The sequence below is a fragment of the Aythya ferina genome (genome assembly GCF_964211825.1).
Source record: "Aythya ferina genome assembly, chromosome: 25".
NCBI classification, from domain to species: Eukaryota; Metazoa; Chordata; class Aves; order Anseriformes; family Anatidae; genus Aythya; species Aythya ferina.
This window is the reverse complement of record NC_140323.1, coordinates 317,588-339,145: the sequence shown is the minus strand read 5'-3', so window position 1 is coordinate 339,145 and position 21,558 is coordinate 317,588. Positions and strand designations below refer to the sequence as shown.

General features: G+C 40.8%; 1 protein-coding gene across 1 annotated transcript in view; it reads right to left on the bottom strand.

Annotated features, from left to right (window-relative positions):
- Positions 1–546: 546 nt before the first annotated feature.
- The window catches only part of SYT6 (synaptotagmin 6), a 37,540-nt gene continuing 16,528 nt past the window's right edge, over positions 547–21,558 (bottom strand). The window contains exons 2-7 of the mRNA XM_084497482.1: positions 17,080–17,416; positions 14,637–15,195; positions 9,397–9,517; positions 7,945–8,116; positions 7,130–7,280; positions 547–2,162 (exon numbers count right to left, since the gene is read on the bottom strand). Coding sequence (XP_084353608.1) covers positions 2,091–2,162; positions 7,130–7,280; positions 7,945–8,116; positions 9,397–9,517; positions 14,637–15,195; positions 17,080–17,416 — 1,412 coding nt within the window. The 3' untranslated portion in view covers positions 547–2,090. The remainder of the gene's footprint in view (positions 2,163–7,129; positions 7,281–7,944; positions 8,117–9,396; positions 9,518–14,636; positions 15,196–17,079; positions 17,417–21,558) is intronic.

The following is a 21,558-nucleotide window of genomic DNA, read 5'->3' as shown; positions in this document are numbered from 1 at the left end:
ATCAAGTTTCAGGGGGACTGCAGTCAGCTTTTGAACCATCCACTGTAAACCGATTATTTGGGATGGTTAAGAACTCTTTCCTATAATAAGACTGGAATGTTCCCAGAAAGGATGAGTTGCCCTGGAAGTACTCAGTGGTGTCCTTTGGTAGAGGTACACAGTACTTCTCTTTATGCTGGAAAACTACTTTCACCAGTTTTCCTGGTACTACTTTTACTAGTTTCACCACTTTTCTGTTTAAGTGGACTGTAAGCTCTTGGTTTTTCTTTCTTTTTTTTTTTTTTTTTTTTTTTTTCTTCTGTGACTGTTACCCCAGCAGATCCCCAAAGAATGTACACAGCCTGTCCCAGGACAATCAAGCACTGATAGCCTAAGGAGTGTCTACTTCAAAATGTGTGGTCTGCCTTTGCAGCATCCCTTACCAAGTGAGGATGTGTTATCATCACCTTCAGTAACATCTGCTATGATTACTGTAACCATTTGAAATCACATAGCACGCGATTACTGCTTTTATGAGAGGAAGCATTTCACAAGGCAAGGCAAGAGTTACAAATAAAGTGATTTTATTGTTTCTGCTTCTATAGCACGTGGCACATAAAGAGAATTAAGACACAAGGTGTGACTAGAAGGTACGTATTTGTCCATCACTGAACTCATCTTACCCAGAAAATCAATGCAAATGAATATCCTTCTCTGCATTCATAACGGTTCTGATGTTCAGTGAAGGCTGATGCTGTGACATTTAGGAAAATGAAAACTGAAGTTGACCTGAAAATTGTGGCTGATGGATGCAGTTTCTGCTAACCTGATGTGAGGAGGAATGGCTGTCTCTCTAGCAAATTTCATTTTGACTCAAAACCTAAATATTTTAAATTATTTTGATTAATTTAATTAATTTAATTACAATGGAACAAATAGCACTAACATATTTAGCAACTCAGAGAAAAATCCAAGATGTAAAAGCATCCAGAATCTGCAGCTGTCTGATAAAGATCAGCTGAATTAGCTGTACTTGCAAAGCTAGTACATAGTGTTGTAACTTCATTTTTGGTCTCTGCAGCCAAGGAGCCAGGGAAGTTTCATTCTTCACAATTTGATCTTCCTCTGGGTCTTGGGCCTTAGAAACTTTATTCATTAAGGAAGTGCTGATTATTCAAGACAAAAGTGTGGAAGTTCTTCTACTATTATATTGTTTTTCTATATTTCCCTTTACCCTTTTGTTCACCCTTTATTACTAGGATGATGTAAGAAATAAAGATCTAGTGTTCATGCAAGAATTTCACCTATTTCTGTAACATCTTCTCCCCCTTCATTTCTGAGCTCCACTCATGACAACTCCAGTGCTCCATGTGATGTGGTGATGTTATGGGGGGTAATGACCAGCAGCTACAAAGGAAGTCTTAAGAAACTGTTCATGCAGGTAGCTCTAGGGAGACTTGAAATACAGAAATACAGTTCCACCCACACCCCCGCCCCACGCCCAAGGAACCAACAGCTTTTTCTTTTTATATATGACAAAAGGAATTTGGGATACACACTGCACACACTTCTAACAGCTCATGAACACCTCTACATGAACAGGAAACCTGTAAACACATTGCTGAATTTGGGCTGATCACAACAGTAAAGAGCTGCTCACAGACCAGAAGTCTTCTCAAGTCTTCCAGTTCTGTTCTTCTAAGCAGGCACAGACAGTGCAGCACAGCTGGTCCAGATGTCTCCTTTCCTGGCAAAGTGTGCTGTCTGTAGAAACTCAAAACATCTTTGCAATTTTCCAGCCTTCATACACATTAAAAAATATTTTACATCTTATTTTACAGACCAAATTTCCAGCTCATGTCTACTGAGCTTCTTCCTCTGGAAACAGGTCCGTACAGTAAAAGCCACAAAAAGAAACACATCACCTTGGGAGACATATTAGACAAAGACGTATTTGACCACAAAACGGGTTTCTGCCTTTACTTATGCGGGAACAACTAGGCTGGAAAGTCTCACTGCAGCCACTGTCACTCAGCAAAAAACTACTGAGACTGTAGGCCAAGTGCAAAAATAACTTGGTTTAGTCCTGTTTTTCTTGTTGCGCTGCTGTATCAGGGTGTGGGTGGTGGTTTAGGAGAGGGACAAGACCCCTGGCTGTCGAAGCTTGCTGCTCGGCCTTGCCACTGGTGGAAGAAAAAAGAATGAAAGCCTAAGCAGATGGGAGAGATCATTTGAAACTCTTACATCCATTTACCTTGTTCCCTATCTCCTCTTTTACAGTATCATCTGCTCCACAGCATGCTTCAACTCATTGAATGCCTGCATTTAGCCAGTCAGGAAGAATTACTGAATGCTCTATTCTATTACTTTGTAAATCAGTCCACAATTGTGAGGACTGATATCCCCTGCCCAAAAGAAAAATAAATAGTATCTATATACATTCTGTAGACAAAGTTTGCTCTTAGTTTACCTTTCCGCTGTTTCCTGGTTTAGTGTTGGTGGGTTTTGTTTGTTTGTTTGTTTTTAATAAATACTGAGTAATTGCAAAAAATGCTTTCCTGTATTGGAAAGTATTATTTATTATTTCCAGTATTGGAAAGTATTGGAATGGTAGTATTATTTCATAGAAGCTATGTCCACAGTGCCAGAGATATTTCTCAAAATGAAAATCAGATCAGAGTAGACAGAGCAAATATACTTTTTTTTTTTTTTTTCCTTCCATACTTATGAGATCATAAATTATTAGTCATCTGCCTTGGGGGCTATTACTATAATTCAAAATCATTACTACTTAAGCTTTTGAGTACTTGCCCATCTCACCATCTTGTTTATTATATTCAAATGACAAATGATAGACATCTCCCAAAGACAACAAGAGGCATAATACTTCCACTGCTTCTTTATCCCCCAAATCAATTCCCTCCTCTCCTACATAAGCAAACTCTTTGCTAGATAACATTCACACTTTAGCGTATATGAATTTCACTTCTGTGGGTGAAAACTCATTAGGCAAATTGCACCAAACCAGTTCAAGTAGAACTAGTCATGGGAAAAGAGAAATCACAGCAATGCATCTTCTGCCAAGTCCTGAGCACACACATCACTGAGCTACAGAAAGAGTATCCAAACTACTGTGAAGAACACCCCGAGGGTGTGCAAAATGAAGTTTTTCAGACTCATGATAAATTCTGGGGAACTTGTTTCTCTGGTGACATGCACATTTTGTTAGGGGAAACATTTAACATCACAGACTGTATGCACAGTGCATGTGGCCCAAATGGGGCTCAAACACTCCCAGAGTACCACTGCAGCTTAGACATGAAATCCAGGTACTCATTCTGCCAAGGGAGAGGCAATCATGAACCAGGCTGCAGACAGCACAACTCAGAAACTAGGAACAGCTCATGGGAAGTCAAACATGCCCAGAAGTCTGGAAGATGTCGGTTTTGCATATCTTTAAAGATAAATGGTTGTTCTTCATTATGTCATGACAGCTCTCAGCAACGTTGTCAGTTTTTTTTTCTGGAGAAATGCTTTAAACTAATACATGCTCCCATGCCAAATGTCAGAGGTACTTGGCAACATCAAAGGCCTGTTTTGCATTGCACTGGTGATGCTACTCTGTGATATAAGTTGGAGTTTTTCTTTCATATACAACAAAGAAATTTCCAATGTTCAGAAGTCCCCTTCATAGTCTGGAAAGATACACTGTAATTTTCTCTATATTTTTTGTAAACACATCACTTAACCTGGCAGACTGATGTATTGATAAATGTAGAAGAAAGTAACAGCAACGAGCTTTCAGTCAGAGTAATTCCAAATGGCAAAAGCAAGTAGAATTCTAATCTCTGTTCACAAACTCTCCTTCTAAAAGTCAGTGTGAGGAGGATACTACTTAGAAGCCTGTAATTAATGATTCATTTGCACATGTTCCTTTTTAATGATGATGGTCATTAAAGAAGCACCGTCATTAAAGTTTGTTACTCACTGTTGATAAATATGGAGCAACCAAAGACATGAAATGTGACAAAAGAAAGCTTCCCTAAGGACTCCTGCAATGGAAGAAAAGCAAAACTGGCTCACAGATAAAAGACCCTAGCAACTCCTGCCACCCAGAAGCAGGGTTTTGGGGCTGCATTAGTACAGCTCAGCGGCTGGAGGAAAGGGGCTGCAGCGGAGCAGCCCTGTCCTTCAGGCACATCCTGGCACATGCAACAGTAGGGACCAAGAGGTGGGCTGGTTTGTCCTCACTGATGGAACACACTTCCCTGTTGACATTGTTCTTAATTGTAACTTCATCAGCATGTGTGATTTTGAGCTGTATTCAAAATACGGTGGAAGCCCCTTTTTTAGACAGAGCTTTTCCAAGAAATACCTGTCAGGGCACTATGTGTGTAGATCAGAAAACAAGTTCCAGATTCCCCATTCTTTCCTACATGTGTCTGCAGTCTAGAGCTATGTGATAAGAGGCCTCTCCTCTCATCAAGAGCATGAGGTATATATGACTGTGGAGAGGCATTGGAGAGAAGAAAGGGGGACTAAATAGCTCTGTATTCTCCAGGTTAATAGCTTCAGTGATCTGTTTCTCAACTTACACCTTTATAAAGACACTTCAAGACTGGTTTTCTTGGTTTCACTTTAAGATCAAGCACTCAATCAGGAACGAAACAGACACACAGAAGAGGCTATTACTAATCACTGGAGCAAACAGAGAGCAGACAGTGAGGATCAACCAGAAAGTGAAGGCTGCGTTTGCTGGTCCCTGGCACCAAACACCCTTGGAGATGATGACAGTGGCTGCTGGGGATCCCAGCACAGACTGAACCACCCCACCGCAAAGACACAAGGGCCAAGGACAGGCGCGGGGAGATGGCAGCTGCTGGGCCCACACCAGGGCTGTGCCAGACCCTGCTGCCCGGAGGTCAGCCTGGTTGGGCTGGGTGGCCTCCACCTGCTGGGAACCTGGAGCTGCGTGATACAGGATACAAAGCCAAAACTACTTTTAAAAGATTCACAAACATATATGGAAAAGATGATGTGATTAATTGTAACCAACAAACAGCATTTTTTAATCTGCAGTATAGAGCTGCAGACAGCATTGCTAAAGCTGAAAAGGGCAAATAAACACAGGGACCATTTGCTTGCTGTCTCTGTGCACTGGCTTGTGGCAGAGATACCACAACAGATGATCAGAGTGTTTGTGCTTTTGTTTGTTTCTTTGTTTTTAAGGCAAGCTCCTGACCTGCGCACTGAGAGGTGAAATGATTCACTTGTATTTTACTGGGGCTCAGCAGTGACTTTTAAAGTATATTTTAAGTGGTGAGTCATCTTATGTCTTCCAGTTTCTCTAAATTTCTCATAATAATGATGTCCTTTTCTTTCCATTTATTCTCAAAAATTTTACAGGAGTCTTTCTTTCAAACTCCAGTTTTCATCTGAAAAATAGTGTAGTAAAGTCATATAAATGACAAATAGCAGAAGGATCTCCTGCCCCTGGATCAGAGTCGGCAGCTGGTGATGTGCCAAGGAGGTGCTACTGATGATATAGAATTGAGCTAACTAGTCAAATGATAAATCACTAAGCATTTATGCTAAAATGCAGCAGTCGCTGATCCCCAGCTCTCCGTGGCAGCATGAGATAGCATATGCTGCTTGTCCAAATAGTTATGACTCATGTGAAAGGTGCTAGTGTTTTAGCACGAAAAGCCTAATGAATGCCTGGTACTGCTCACCACCCAAAGGCAATATTATTGTTATACACAAATTCTACATTGCTTTAATTCTGTTTTGATTTATACCAGTTCTACACAACTGATCCTGGATCATTTCTCCTTATTTACAGTGGTGCAATATGAGCTCATGAATGATCTCATACAACCGAGTGTGGATTGTTACATTTCTGTTATCTGATATTCTCCACTGTGCCTTAAAATAAAATATTTAATTGCTAAGTTCCCCTACGAGGTGTAAGTGGAGCTGGGTCCAGGAAGAGAGGAAATTCCTCTGATTAGTCATGGCTCTGGGCAGCATCCTGCAGTCATGTTTCAGCTGGGATAGAGAAAGGCCACTAAGGGAAAGAGCAAGAATGAAAATTGCTGCAGAGATCTGCTAGGTGCTGGCTGGCCTCTGACTCACACAGTAGCTGCTTACAAGTGCTTGGAGAAAGAAAGAAACCAGCACATGAAACAGACCTGCCTGTGGTATGGGCAAATTCAAATTTTAGAAACTAACCTGATAAGAGTTGAGATGGAACATACTGAGCACAAACTGTATTCTTGTTAGAGGAAAGACCAGATTTCTAAGAAAAATAGAGCCTACTGGTTTTGACTACAATAGTGGACTGCCATGGCTAGAGCTCAGTATCTGAACTTCAAAGAGAAAATAAGGTAATCTTTGCTACGAATTTAGTCTGTGGCTTTGAAAGACATGTTTCCTTAACCCCAGTTACAGGTTTAATTGCTTTTATTTTACCACTGCTGGTCACAGATGCTGGCTTTATTTTCATACCTGAAGTGTCAATAATATGAGTGCCATTCTTCAAATTTCTCTCCTCCAGAATTTATGAGCTAAATAAGACATAAAGCAGACAACGCCATAGGAGTGTAAGAAAATGGAGTGCAAGGAGGAAGAAAATTCTGGAGGAGCTCCAAATGGCACTCAGGCTTTTCAGGCCTATTTCATCATCTGAGGCTGCATCAAATGAATCTCTTTCTCTGGAAATGCCTACAGCAATTATATTTGTTATATCTATTCTCCCTCAAAGGCTTGGAGATGAGTCAACAAAAAAATCTTTTAGGATGAAAAATTGTAACTTGAATTATTCGATATCCCTGGACACTTTGTTCTGCAATCAGAACAGCTTTTGCTTTCCTTACCACTCTGTCTTCTATAAAACAAAAAAACAAAGAAACAAAACCCCACAGAAACTGTCACATCTGTAAATACAATCCCTTTCATTCTTGCTTGCAAGCTCAAGAAACTATTTCAAGATGATACAGAGGTGTTCATTTTCTAGAGTTCATTTCTGGTGAGAACATTCCCTCAGCTTTTGTCAGGAACTCCCAGGTGAGAGTAACTCCTCTCTGAAAGCCCTGAAACAGCTCAGCCATGCACAATATATGCATTAAAAGGAAAGAATAGTGCTACACACCTCTTTGAAAGACTTCTTTACCTCCACTAATGGATGCCAGTGTGCAATGGGCTTGCGTGGGTATGCCAGCATCTCATTCCAGTGGTCTCTGCCAAGTCCTTCAGCATTGACTCCCACACGGCAAACCCCAATGATCTCATTATGACCCACTCTGAAGGAAAATAGGAAAGCAACACAATTATCTCTTGCTCAGAATGCCGTGCACAATCAAACCGAGACTTCTGACCCGTGTTATCAGAGCACCATGAGACATGGTGCCAGTGAACATGGGACGTGCATGATACCTGCACTGCAACAGCAAGATCTGGCCTTATGCTGTTTGTGCATGCTGCTCTCAGAACAGCAAGTCCCTGTCACCACCAGAAACAGTTATAAAACCTTTAAAATGATTTGAAGTATAGATCAGTCCTGATATAGAATCTGAAAGCATGTGTCATGTAGTGGTGTACACCAAGAATAAGAACAAGTTCAGTAATAGATAATTCATACACCTATCACTGCTCTGAGTGAAGCCATTTGCTTTCTAAAACTGGATGATGAATTGCAGGACAAGTAAATAGCAAAGGGACACACACTACTCACTGAAGAAAATGCCATAAAGCAAAGGATCCGTTTTACCATAGGTAGTATTTTAGCAGCTAATTATCCATGATCATAAGTATACATGGCTCTTTAACAGTAAATCACTAGAGACAGATTTATGCCAGACAGCAATGCAATCAAGGTTGTGATAGTAAGGAAAATTACTATTGAGCAGAAAACCTGTGCCCAATGGGATTTTTTTCCTCTCCTGTTCTCCAGAGTCTCCCACCTACCTATCATAATCCATGACAGAGATAAGTAGACTGACTTGATCCATATTCTCTGGAGGAATGTCAAAGATTATTGCTTCATTGTAAGTGGGATTAAGTGTGTTTTTCTTTATGGTGGTTTTCTTCTTTTTCAGTCTTCGCCCATCACAGAGCAAAGACACTTTGACATATGGATCTGAGAAGAAGAGAGAGGAGAAAGCCTTCTGTTTATGGAGATTTATTTTGTTACCTTTACTATATAGAAACAGCACTTTCCAAGGATAGACTTTAAATTATTGTCAGCCAAAGACTCTCCTCAAATGTATTTTTAGAAAAAAAAGGATGTTTCTGTACCAGTAGAATCCACAATTCCTTGTACTGGTATGAATGCTGACCAACCTCACGCCCCTGCAGAGGGGCTGGACTAGATGTTCTTTAAAGGTCCCTTCCAACCCCAAGCACTCTACAGTTCTGTGAGGTTCAGGCACTGAAGAACCATCACTGCAGATTTCTCAGAAGGAAAAAAAAATCAGCTGTTTCTATCAGTGGTAAGGGTCTGCAAGTATACGAAGGCCACATCTTAAACCTAGAGCCAATATTGATAGTTGATAGTGGGCACTGGGCACTCAGGCATTAATTGCATGGACACAGAAAGCAATCCTATTGCTTTCTGTGAAGCAAAACTGGAACTTCTTCAAAATTTGCCTAAGAACAAAATGTAATGCAGAATTTTGAGGATCAAAACTGGAAGAGGAGGTTATTTTACAGCCATCTTTTTCTATCCATTTGTTAAAATTATGGAGCAGAGTTACAGCGAATAGAGGAATTTTAAAAACCATTTTCCAGTTGTTAGAGAGCAGAAAAAGAAGGTATTAGGGCAGCTCTACCTTGCATGCTTTCTACTGGCTGACCATGGCAGAATGCACTTTAGATACAAACAGCTTCTGTTTGTTATATTGGCTGCTTGGGCAATATCAATGCATTTTGAAGTGGCACTAAACCTGCAGCATATTATTACAGAAATGCTGAGCTGGCTTTATCTGAAGTCTTAATCCTCAGACTTTTCAAATGGCATCAAGCTCCAGCTAAGCAGAAATGTTTTCTGCAAAGATCTTTTACTGTACTGTTTCTGTGTTTTACACAAGTTGTTGATGAAATTCAAATACTATGACATTGATCTCTGGAAAAGAAACTGCTTTTCATGTAGAACACCAGTCCACTGGCAGTCTCCTTGAACAGCACATTCAGATATAGAAACATCTTCCCTGGATTTATGCCCTTGGGAATGTGTTGAATAGATAATTCTACTTTTAAAATTTTGTGCATACTTAAAGCATGCACAAAACTTTGCCACGTATTTCAGTGATGACACATTTAGCACCAAGAGACATATGCCCACTATCCACTGACGCTATCTCAAGGGAGGAGGGGGAAATGTGGATGCAATGGGGCCCTTCTCAGTGATCAGGCACCTACCTGAGTATCCAGTGATATCCATAGCTTTGAGATTCCTGCATTTAATGACTGTTAAGGTGAGGCGACCTGCAGTTGGCAAATAACAAAGGGAAAACATGATCTCTCCCAGGTCCACGCTTTCCTTCAATAAAACAGAGAACACATTATATTGGAAATGTTCAAGAATCAGTTAGGCTGCCTCCACGCTCTGACACAATGCTTTGTGCAGGATTCATGTAGCATTCACACTAAAACAGGCTTTTCTCTACGCTGTCATTTTTCAGCAAATTACACTTTACTATATGGTGGTGCCATAGAATTTATTTTTCAGCATATTCCAACATTATTTGGCTAAAAATGAATATAGGGAACAGGAAAAAGTGTGTCCAAATGTTACAGCTTCAAATCATAGTTAAGGATAATCTTCCACTGCCTCAGTGGAGTGTGCATTTCCCATTACTACATTACAGCTAATGTACTCCTCTTTTTCTGCTCCATTGCTTACACAGAAGTGGCACCTGACACCAAATAAAGACCATTAAAGAAATTACAGTAGTATCAAGCTTGGCTGGAATGTACAGTATATATCTTTTTGTGTCAAATGCATGACCCTAACACCTATTTCCACAATTAGAGAAATACAAAACAAACAAAGGACAATACAGAGCAAGATCACAGAAAGGTGAGACCTTACCAGGCATCAGAGCCGTAATTTTCTACTTGTACAGTGCAACAAATGCAATGAGGGACTTTATAGTGCATCCAGTGCCAGTGGTTCACCACAGAGAAACTCAGTACTAGAGATTTACAGACTTTGATAATGCCTAACATTTCAGAAGAGGATAGTGATAATTCTGAGTAATGTGGTGATTTTCTCTGAAGTAGAGCATGCATTTCTGGGTGGTTAAACACCAGAGGGACAGCACTTTCTTTCAGAAGAGAATTGTGAAGGACCCCATTTAGCAGAAACTGAGCTTTTGGGTTTTGACATGTTTGGAGCACCAACCTTTTTGACTTTCCTTCAAAGAGCTAACAAACAACAGGATTAATATGTGTATAAATAGTGAAATAACCTGCAGATGGCACTCAGAAACATTCATTACTTTCTGGACTATGAAGAGACCAATACAACTTACTCTTTCGGTGCTTTGTGAGACAACTTCTACACATAGCACACATAGCCCTTAGCACCTCTTGTATATGCAACCTTCTCTATTACATCTCCTAAAAGCCCTTTCTATCATTGCCTTACTCATGACAATTTGGGAAAAAAGTAAACCAAAAAGTAAGATTATAAACAGTACTGGTATTATTTAAGCAACTGGAACGCATTAGCATCTGAAGTAAACAGAAAGATTTCCAAATACCTTCCAAAAATGGTTTTTAAAAGTATTTTATTTTGTATATAGATATCCCACACCTGTAGAGCAAACCACCTATTTATTTCTGGAAGCAGAGCATCATTTCAATATGATATAAGGATATGATGAAAATAAATTGTAGCTGTGAGTAGTAGAGAGAGATGGAACTGCAAAGATAAGTAAATGCATTGGGCACTTTCAGTTTTGCTAAGTATTGGGAGAATAGATCTTATTGATGGATGAGATTTTTGCCAAATTATTTCCTTCTCATTCTCTGGTGAGGCAAAGATCAGATATTTATTCCACTTAGACATTCAGAATACTAATGAGTGATATATAAAAGTTTTGATTCTTGACAGAGACTTCACTTGGCTTTCAAAGAAATTGAAAATCTTCTCAAGCATAGAGTGTACAAAAGAAATAAGTGGCACCCAAATGTTTTCTGTACAGAGAAATGTATGACTAGACTTGTAAGTATCTAAACAAACATCCCAGAAGGTTACAGCTTGCTGGTAAATATGAATTTAATACTCTTATCCACTCAGAGTTCCTGCTCTGATCTCTTGCTTGCCTCAAAACAAACAAACAAACAAACAGAAACAATGGCATCCTAAACAGCGTTCTTTTTGATACAACAAAATTATCTGAGTCACAATCTCATTGTCTGTGATCAGTAATGAAATATATGAAAACAGATACAGAGTTATTATTCCTCTAGTACCTTATTAAGGTATCAGGATGTTTTTCAGCACATACTATACAGCTTTTAGAACCATTGCATCTTCTTATTCTTGACCAAATTCCAGCTAATTCTATTCATGAGCTCAGGCAGGCAGCTTGAAGACTGTGTGTGCTCTAAGCCGGACAGCTGCCTTTGAGGCAGAGCATGTTTAAACGCTGTCACTAAGTGCTGTGAAGTGGCTGTCACGTTTACTTCAGCTGTCCTCTGGTGTCCTTTGCATCCCATGAGCTGAGCTGCCCCTTGCCCTTACTGCCCAACCCACATCTCAGGCCGTCCCATGCCTGAGGACTCCTCTCCATGGCCCTTGGATGAGCCCGGCATTGGCCACAATGGACCGGGGCTGCGCACACAGAGGAGTCAGTGTCAGTGGTGTCGGTGTTGGTGTCACTGTCAGTGTCATGGGGCTGCCTGCAAATGGATACAAGCTCTTCAGTGCAGCCAATTTTCAGAGAGCAGGGAGCTCAGTATTTTATTGAGCTTTATTCATTTAGTGTCTTAAAATGACCACTCAGAAAATTTGTTCCCGAAATTACCATTTGTTTTTTAAAACATAGCACTTCTTGTTACCTTGATAGGTATTCTTCCTCTTATGAGATGAATTGCATTGCATAACAAAGAACCTGAATAAATAACAGCACTGAGGAGGCACTCAGTAATGAGTGTCTGGAATCTGCATTGAAAACATTGCTAGTGCATCAAAACTGAGCTTGAAGATAGTGATTTCATCTCTGCACTGAAGTGCCCCTGGCTCCAATTAGACACTGCATCTACCAGTCTTAGATACAGACGTTATTGATAGTAGAAAAAAAAATAAAATAAATATTGTGAAACTATAGTTAGAAATGATTATTCTGTTACCGAAGAAAAGAGCATCTGCATCTTACTCTGTGTGCCGGCTGTGCTGGCTGCTCTACAATGCAACAATTATGCATTCAGACAACACACTGGGTTGGGTCTACTCTTTCATATGTTATTTGGTTTGTGTTGGCTTGGGAGCAGCTAGGGAGGGACACAGTTGCCAGAAGAGGTCCATATTATATCTTGAGAACACCCTATGGGCATCACATAACCTTCTATTCCTCTCCTTGCGCTGAGAGATCTATTCAGAATAAAAAACTAACGTAAATTGTTCTTTGACCTCACTGTATCAGGTCAAGAGATTTTTCTTTGTGACCATAAATACAGCCAAGTAAAACGTGTCCTGTGTGTACATTATTTTATAGCAGATTATAGATATTGGGACATTTCCAAAATTCATATCAGCAGCTCTTAGGAAATAATGGAAGCTCTGAATCAATAACCTTTGCAGAATTGAAACCAAAAATGTTTCACTGATTCACAAGCTGTACAATCATTAATTAAATAGTTGAGTGCTAGCTATTTGAACAGTTTAAGTGTGTTCCTATCTTCTTACCCTCAAGATTGATCTAATATATTATTAGCTACCCAAAGCTTTCCTTAGATATTATAAAAACTGTATTTACCCTTCTCATTTTTGATTAAACAGAAACGTCCTTGAGTGTGTTACAACTGGCTGAGATGTACCAATATTGGCACATTCATTCCTAAAGAATGGCACAGAGAGAATGAGGGGACAGAGCCAAAAACAACACCTGATGTTTCTGTAGAAGCTTTGCAAAACTGCTGCACATTGCTTCTTGGGTGTGGTATTGGCTCTGCTCTTCTCACATACAATACATCTTATTTGGAGGCTCTTCCCTCAACAGCCCTTCTGTTGGTGTCTCTCCACCTGGTTTTTGTAGCTTTTTTCCCCATAGCATTATTTCTCTTGGTCAGCTTGACCAATAGCATCGGCTATTTCTTACTGAACAATCCCAGAAAAAGACAGAACATACACAGGTCAAAAATTGCATAACCTTCTCCTAAAGCTCCATATTCTATATTTTACATGTTTTTCCTCTAGTGAAACCAAGTGTTTTCCATCCCAGTTTCACTCCTTGCCACAGGTCTCTTCCTTTTGTAGCCTTCAAGAAACCTTTAGAAGCTGGTTGCAGGCAGAGGCAGACACCTCACCCTAGGGGCACACCGGGCCTGCACCCTGCTCACACCCAGCACTCCCCAGCACTGCGAGTCTTGGCCATGGCACCAGAGCTCAGGACAGGGCTGTGCATACATGTCAGACTTTCAGCTCTTTAACAAAGGATCCAAGCCAAGGTTATGAACACCCAGCAAAGAAAGAACAAGCACTACTAACAGCAGTGGCCACATGGTACAACTGGTGAGGACTGTGGGACAGAGAAAAAAGGTGCAGATTTTGCAAGTCATGTGGCCATGCCAGTCACTAGCAAAGATTCGACAGGACCCATGCTTTCAGGCACATGGATGAGGACATCTCACATTCCAGTCTGAGAAATAACAACATGAAGACGATGACTGACTTGGTGTCCAACTGCAAAGCAGGTCAATCATTGCCTTCAGAAGCAGCAAAGTCATCCTGGGAGGATAGTGTACAAGTAGCTATTATGCAGAGGTTAATGTCATTGCTTGTGCACTGAGACCAAGGTGAGAAGGTGGTTTCTCCTGCCAGTTCTAACCTGAGTCTGCAGCACAGGAAGTGTCTAGAACATTTCCTTCTCTGATGTTTGGTTTCTCTTTCAGAGAGAATTCAACAGAACTGCTAAAAGACCCTCATCAAGCTCTGACATAAGTTCCAGTAACACATAATCATGTTCTCAGTATAGTGAAGCCCTGTACAGCTGACAGGTCAGTAGTGCCCCTGCAGAACTATTTCTTGCTCTTTATCCTGTGCATATGGCAGACATCCAGACCCCAAGACCCTTCACATGACAAACAGATGCCAAACAGGGAACTTAACCCCTCATTCCAGCTTTTATCAAACCTGGTGTCAATGAGACTCAGCGTAGGTGAGATAACATCAAGTCACTATCAAGGGGATGAAATTCCAGCAAACCAGGAATCTGGTAATGCTGGCAAGCTTCTACATACAAAATTCTTTTCCACCCCTGTATGCGATTGCTGTAGGTTCCCAGGGCTAACGGTATCATCTGCAAAACACCCGTCAGCTGGCAGCTGCACAGGACTTACCACTTCAGGCAGTTCAGCCAAAAGAAGCAGGCCAACCCATCCCACCCTGCAGCGCTGCCTGGGCAGGGACCACCCCCATAACAGATACTCACCGCTGTCGCATACTGAATGTCCTTCCAGATGGAAGTCTCCCGGGAGAGGTCTGAGGCCTCAAACAGGTTCTCCAAGATAACTTCTCCTATCATGTCATGTCTGGAGAACCTGTCAAAGTCAAAGACACTCAGGTGGAGCTTCCTGCTTGCCAGCTCCTCATGGGGCACAGGGAAGTGGAAGGACTCATCAAAGGTGGGGTTCAGAGTCTTCCTGTGGACTCGTGTCTGGAACTTGCGCTTTCTGTCAGGCAGGAGGTAGATCTTCACATAGGGATCTGAGCTGCCACAGAAATCTTTGGCTGGCAAATCAAAAGCCCTGAGAATTCGGACAGTCAGTGTCTCATTCTCATAGTCGTACTTGAGTGTGAAGTTAATTTTTCCACAGGTTTTTGCTGCCTCTTTTTTGGGGTCCTCAGAGTCAACAGATTTTTGCTTATAGAGTTCAGGCTTAATGCGGCCTATGCTGGTTGGCTGCTCAGCGACAGCAGGTGGGTCCATGCCATAGTCCATGCTGGATACATGCATTTGCCGAGGAAGGTGCCTTTTGAAGGAGATGTGCCTGCAGAAGGAAGAGAGGACAGCTGCATGTTTTTCCAACGACTTTCCTTTCCTTTTCTCCTGAACTACTAAAAGTAGGAAAGCAGGGAGAGCACAAGAATGAGTACAGGTGAATGAGAGGTGATTTTGACCTCTGCTATGGAGAATGAACACTGAATGACAACTTCCAGTGGTCAGAGGAACTAGTCCAGCAAATTTCCTGTCACAGTATTTGCTGCAAGCTGCAGTTTTTCACTTGTTACACAAGTAACAGCCCACAGCTAAATATAAGAGACCAAACAACTCCTTAACCAAGCTACAGACAACCCAGTGTGGGGACTTTTTCTCCCCATCAGTCCTTAAAATTCCAAGACACTGGCACTAAGTTTCTCTCAAGAAAACAAACAAACAACAACAAAAAGTAGGTCTTTTAAAGTGAGAAAAACACTACCAGCTCAAAAAGTTAGGTTTTGTTCTGGGTGTTGCTGCTTTCAAACTTTGCTAACAGACTCTCCTCCAAAAATGATAGATAACTCTTGACAGACAGAAATGCGCAGCCTCATCTGGAAGTTGTCTCTTGCCTTGAGCTCCCCTTCAGCACAAGTAAAACTTTACACAAGCAAAGCTTTATCTAAGTGAAGCAGAAATGCTTTATGTGGACTTTAAAATATTTCAGATTATCTGGTGTTTACAAGAAATCTATGGAGTTATTTAACCATACTAATAACTTGTAGAGCCAGAGAATTAGCTTTTGGTGATATGTGGTGCTCAGAGACCCCACTCCTTTTTGGCAGGTTCCTCAAAGGCATTCTGGGCTGGGCTGAGTCAGAGTCCAGACTGCACAAGGATGTTCCCCAATATCCTTGGGTCTGGTTGTCTCCTGTAGTTCATGCCAGGCTCAGTTGTGTGAGACAGTGGGTTTGACACCTTCTGATGTACAAACAAGTCCTGCTTCATTTGTCATGATTCAGACAAACTAAGTTGTTGTGTTTTTTTTTTCTCCTCCCAAATTGGAAAGGTGCAAAAAAACCAAACCAAACCAAACCAAAACAAAAAACAAACAAACAAACAAACAAACAAACAAAAACCAGAATGAGCATGTGCATGACAGAGAGACAATCAGCAGTTCAAAAAGTAGTGCTATTTAAATAAAAAGGTATTTTATTGTACTGCAGACAATTTTTCTGAGCTATGGTTGTCTTCACAGTTATATGTACTCTCTTACACATCATAGTCATGGCCAACAAAGCAAGCAGAAGTGTTGGGACACAGCCAGGCAATCACTGTTTCCTGTCCTAGATTCACGGCCTTCTGTGTCAAGGAAGAGGTACCGTATTTCTCAGTGTTTTTGCAGAGGTGTCCCAAGGTTCACACAGTCTTATCCTAAATTTAACAAACATGATGCTTTAATCTCTGTCCCTGTCTGACAGAGATGCACATTGATCACCAGCACTGAATACAGCTCATGCTAAGCTTTGACAGTGAGCAATACATTGATTCTGCTTATCTAATTGTTTCTGCAATGAGCCACAAAGAGAGAGCAAAAAGGTCTGAGTCTGTCTGACTACATAGCATCATTGATACTCCAGTCTGCTGTTCATGTTGTAATAAAATTAAAGTGGCCAAAGCATACTGACAGCTTGACACAATGAGGTCAAGTCACGGTAATAGGGTTTGAAAACTTTATTTATTTATTTATTTATTTAAACAGCCCACAGTAAACTAGCCTTAATACATTGATTGGTTCATGCTGAATCTTTAGAAAGTAATCCAGCATGTGGGTGGGCATGTTTTTTTGGCCTCCCTGAAGACATCTGAACATTAGGATCAATTCAACATTCTCCCCCCCCCCACAGCCAGCTTCACCTAGGCACAGCACCTCCCGCAGAGCGCTGCGCCCACGCACCTGGTAGAAGATGCAGGCTCAGTTGTTTGCCTCTGGATCCGTGTACGCCGCATGATGTGGTCCTTCATGGACATCTGGACCTCTGCGGGGATGTCTGGTGAAGTGTGGCTGATCTTCACAGCTGCCTCCAGGAAACTTATGGTACCCGTGTCCTTCAGCTTGTCTGCCATGTTCTCCTTATTACAGACTGCCTCACTCTGCAAGACGGCCAGGTTAGAGGAAATGGCCTTATTCCTCCAGGGAACCCAGCACAGCTTCCAAAAGAGAAACAGAAAAACTGCCACCAGGGCCAGTCCACATACAACAACTATCACCGCGAGGAGGCTGACGGAGAGCTCTACAGAGGGAGAGAAGGCAACAGTGACAGGGAGAGGGGAGGAATGGGAAAGAAGAAAAGAAAGGAAAAGAAAGATGGTGAGAAAGCCATAAGTAAAGCGAAGAACTGCTCTAAAGCCACATATATCATGCCTAATGGAGAGTTTTTAGCAGGTCTGCAAGTGAGAGTCAAATCAAAGTGTGCATCCCAGGACCACTGCGTGCCTCAAACACATCTGGGGAGAAAAGGGCATCTCCAGATGACCAGAGTTAGGAATTTTTATACTGTGATGCTTAGCTTGGCTATAAAATACCATCCTGGGTTTCTCTTGTGGCATTGGCAAATGACTAAGCCTCAGTCTGAGCAGAATTGCAGAACTGAATGATAGAAAAGCAAGTTCCAGTGCCATCTTGGCAGAAAATGCCTTTTTGCTTCATAACACAGGTGTTCAGACACTGCATTAAAAACAAAAACAAAAACATGATCCTGGAAGCAGATTTTTGTTGTACTAGTAACACTAGCTTCTTCCCCAGCTGTGCCCAAAGAGAATAAAAAGTAAATAAAAATAAATAAATAAAAAACACAAGCTGCTGATGCAGTGAAACCAAATATAGAAGAACACTGTACAGAAAGTAATACACATGCTTCCTTATTCTGAATAGCACAGAATCTATGAATGTTCTCTGACTTTCTGAGTCATTTTATCTCCTACAATAAGTATTTCAGTATTTCAGTCTTTTCTGGAGTGGAAAGAGCTTCCATACCTACAGGAGAAGAATTAGGAAATCCTTATATATATCAGATCTTGGCTGTGAAATGATTCACAGCAATTCAAAGAGAGAAAATATTAGCTATTTTTAATTCCTTTCTTACCATGTTTTAATTCCCAAATCCCTGCTCAAACCATAATTCCAAGAGTTTGAAATACCTAAAAATACCATCTCCTGGAGAAGAAGACAAATTTTGTACTGCAATTATGTCTGCAGTGTCAGGACTATGGAAAATTCAATCACAGACTGGTTTGAATTCAAGGAAAATTCTTTGCTGTGCTACTTGCAGTGACCAGTAAAGCTATGCTCCTCGTTTATGTAAGTGCAAGTCAGGACATACAGGCAGGCAAAATAATATCAAACACTCCAGAATTTTATACATCATGACCATTACCTCCTGCTGGCTTTTGTTTATGTATACACTTGGACCATAAATGTTTTTCTATGACATGTGAAATAGCACCTACTTAATTCACTACCCACAGACCAGAGAAACACACCCAGAGCTGCATTTATTTGTGAACTGTATCCATAGTCTTAGCTAAAATTATTCTTAGCACATACAGCAAGGGGCCCGTAAAATTAACTGAGGGAAGGAACAGAGGGGTGCTACTGCTAAAGAGCGAAACCGCCGTGAGTGGCAGGCTGTGGCTGCTGACACCCACTCTGTGCAGGGCCCCCTGCTCCCCGCAGCTCGCCCCGTGTGCGGGTGAGCTGAGTGGAGCGGTGGCTGGGTGGGCAGTGCTTTGCCGTGAGGGGGGAGCCCACAGCCGTTGGCAGGAGACAGAGGGGAGAAGACACAGGAAACAGGGCCCCAGCCTGTGTCAGAGCTGGCCAAGTCCTAGTGCATGGCCACAAGCCGAGTGTTTCTGTTTTGTCCATGACTGACAGCCCCTATTTGGGTTTTGTCTAAAAGCACTTAAAGCAAGCAGATTCTCCCTTCCTTGTGCTCTAAGACTTGACTCTCTCAATAACTGTATTTAAAACAATCTCTCTCAAACTTCATCCTTGCCAGCAGCTTAGCTTTTAGCAGATAATCTGGGAAACTCACATCTGTGCTTCATCATATCTACTATAAAAGTCATTTCTGAAATATGCTCTACCTTAACTAGAAGTCATGAGCAGACCTTCTGTTTCCTTTGATCATATATTTTAGTTTCATGCAACCATAATTACACAATTAATGTTTAAGGCTGAGAAAATCTATAAAATATGAGGAAAGATTAATTTTTTATCTTGACAAAAGAGCTGAATTTAAAAATGATTAAAAACAAAACAAAACAACGGTTGTTGAACCATAGAAGCAAACTGTTTAAGGAACCCATTTTTATCATCAAACTTTGCTAATGTGCTATCTGGGAACACAACAGTTACTGTTAGGATTTTTCCATCAATCACTGTAAGTGAAATCTCAAGGAAGTGTCAGGTACACAAAGTGCGACATCTGCACTGGTACAAGGCAGTTCTACCAAACACCTGGAAACCATGTGTTGTTTCTGATATACCAGAAGAGATAGATGCACTATTTTTCCACAAAATTACCTAGCTTTGCAAATTCACTAAGAGCTTGAGGCAAATCTTTCCAACTGTCCTCAGTTTCTTTGTGTTGAAAGGAAGTGATGGAAGCTACCAGCAGGTACAGATGGAAAGAATGAATGCTGTCCAGAAGTTTTTGCAAGCAGCTTTTCCTCTTCCTCAACAGCCTCCTGTACAGGTCAGATTGCACCATTTATTTTCTGCTATAACTCCAGGATAAAAATACATACTGCTATTCAATAATAAATAGGATTGTATAAGTCAGCAGTGAAGCTTCCTTAGAGATTTGGCTAAAAGCAATGAGCACAAAGGTACCACTTTCTATGTTTGGGGTTAAGTCTTGGAATTGTGCCCAGGTTGTTCAGTGTCAAACAGTTTCATAATAAAAATCAAGAATCTGGACTTTTTGCAATTACATCTGTTCTTCCTGTTCCAACTCTTTCCTCTGCAAGCATCTTTTAGAAATTCAATAATTTCTAAGTGCCGTTCCTTCAAATCCTTGTAAGAAGTGCATAGCCTGAGCACAGACGGAATCACGGAACCATAGAATATCCTGGGTTGGAAGGGACCCACAGGGATTCAACTCCTGACTCTACACAGAACCCATAAAAATCAAACCTTGTGTCTGAGAGTGTTGTCCAAACACTCCTTGAACTCCAGCAGGCTTGGTGATATCCATATACATGCAATTATCCTTGGTGACAAAGAGCTATCTGAAAGTCTTTCCCCAGAAAGCATCTTTATAATTCTTAAAATTATTCTTATGATTAGTCACAAAAATGAGTTTTAAAGAGAGAACTAATACATGGCAACTGCTGCTAAAAATGACATCAGCTTTAGAAAATGTATCATAGGTATCTCTACTAGCCTGTAAGGACACAGGTGAAACTGGGGACTGTCATTGGCACACAGCTCAGCTTCAAAGACTTGCTCAGTGAATATTCTAAGACTTTCACAGAAATAGTTTTAAAAATATCTAACAGCCCAGTAGGAGTGTTTTCAGGACCAAGCTGCTTTGCAGATTTTACTTTTACTAACTGCGTTGTCAGCAAGTAATAACCAGTAACATAAGCCCTCACTTGGATATGCATTCTTCCCAGTTATTTAAATTTACTGTGCAAGGAAATTTACTGTTACAAAGGAAATAGTGGCAATGCAGAATCTATTACTGCTGGAAGTTATGTGGCAGAAAAGTTCCTCTAAAGATACTTATGTCCATTCCAAGGAGTTATATAGTATGCATGAATCTCGAAACTCATTAATGGAAAACATCCAAAATAATCACTTATCCCTTCTGAAAAACCTGTTGCCAGCTTGAGAAACATCTTAGTCCATGTCACTTCCTGCTGAACTGGCATTCATAATGTATTTGACAGGATTCACAGATGTTTTTATGCATGACCTCCTACTCTGACAGCTCATATAAAATACAAGTGGAAGGAATCGAGATTTTACGGACATTTTTTAAGCATCTGCCTGGGAAGAATATTGGTTTGTCTGAAGATGACACTGAATTTCCCCAAGACCTTTTCCTGACTTATTAGACTTACATGTGAGTTGGACAGAATTGACCTTAATTGAGTTAATGAGCTTTCTCTTGTGAATGTGAAAATATCAGTTACTTTAAAAAATACCCAGTATTCAAAATGTTATGCCTTAGATGTCCTCTAATTTACAATTATTACTAATTACAATATTACAATTTTTACAACTGTAAAAGAAGACAATACCATATCTAACAGAAAATGCCTTAGGGCCTGAGGTTGCTTGGATATTCCTGCATCAAGCGGAGGTAAGGCCTGTTTTTCCCAAAGACTTCTCCAAAGACCAAAAGGACATTTCAGTCCAAAGACTAGC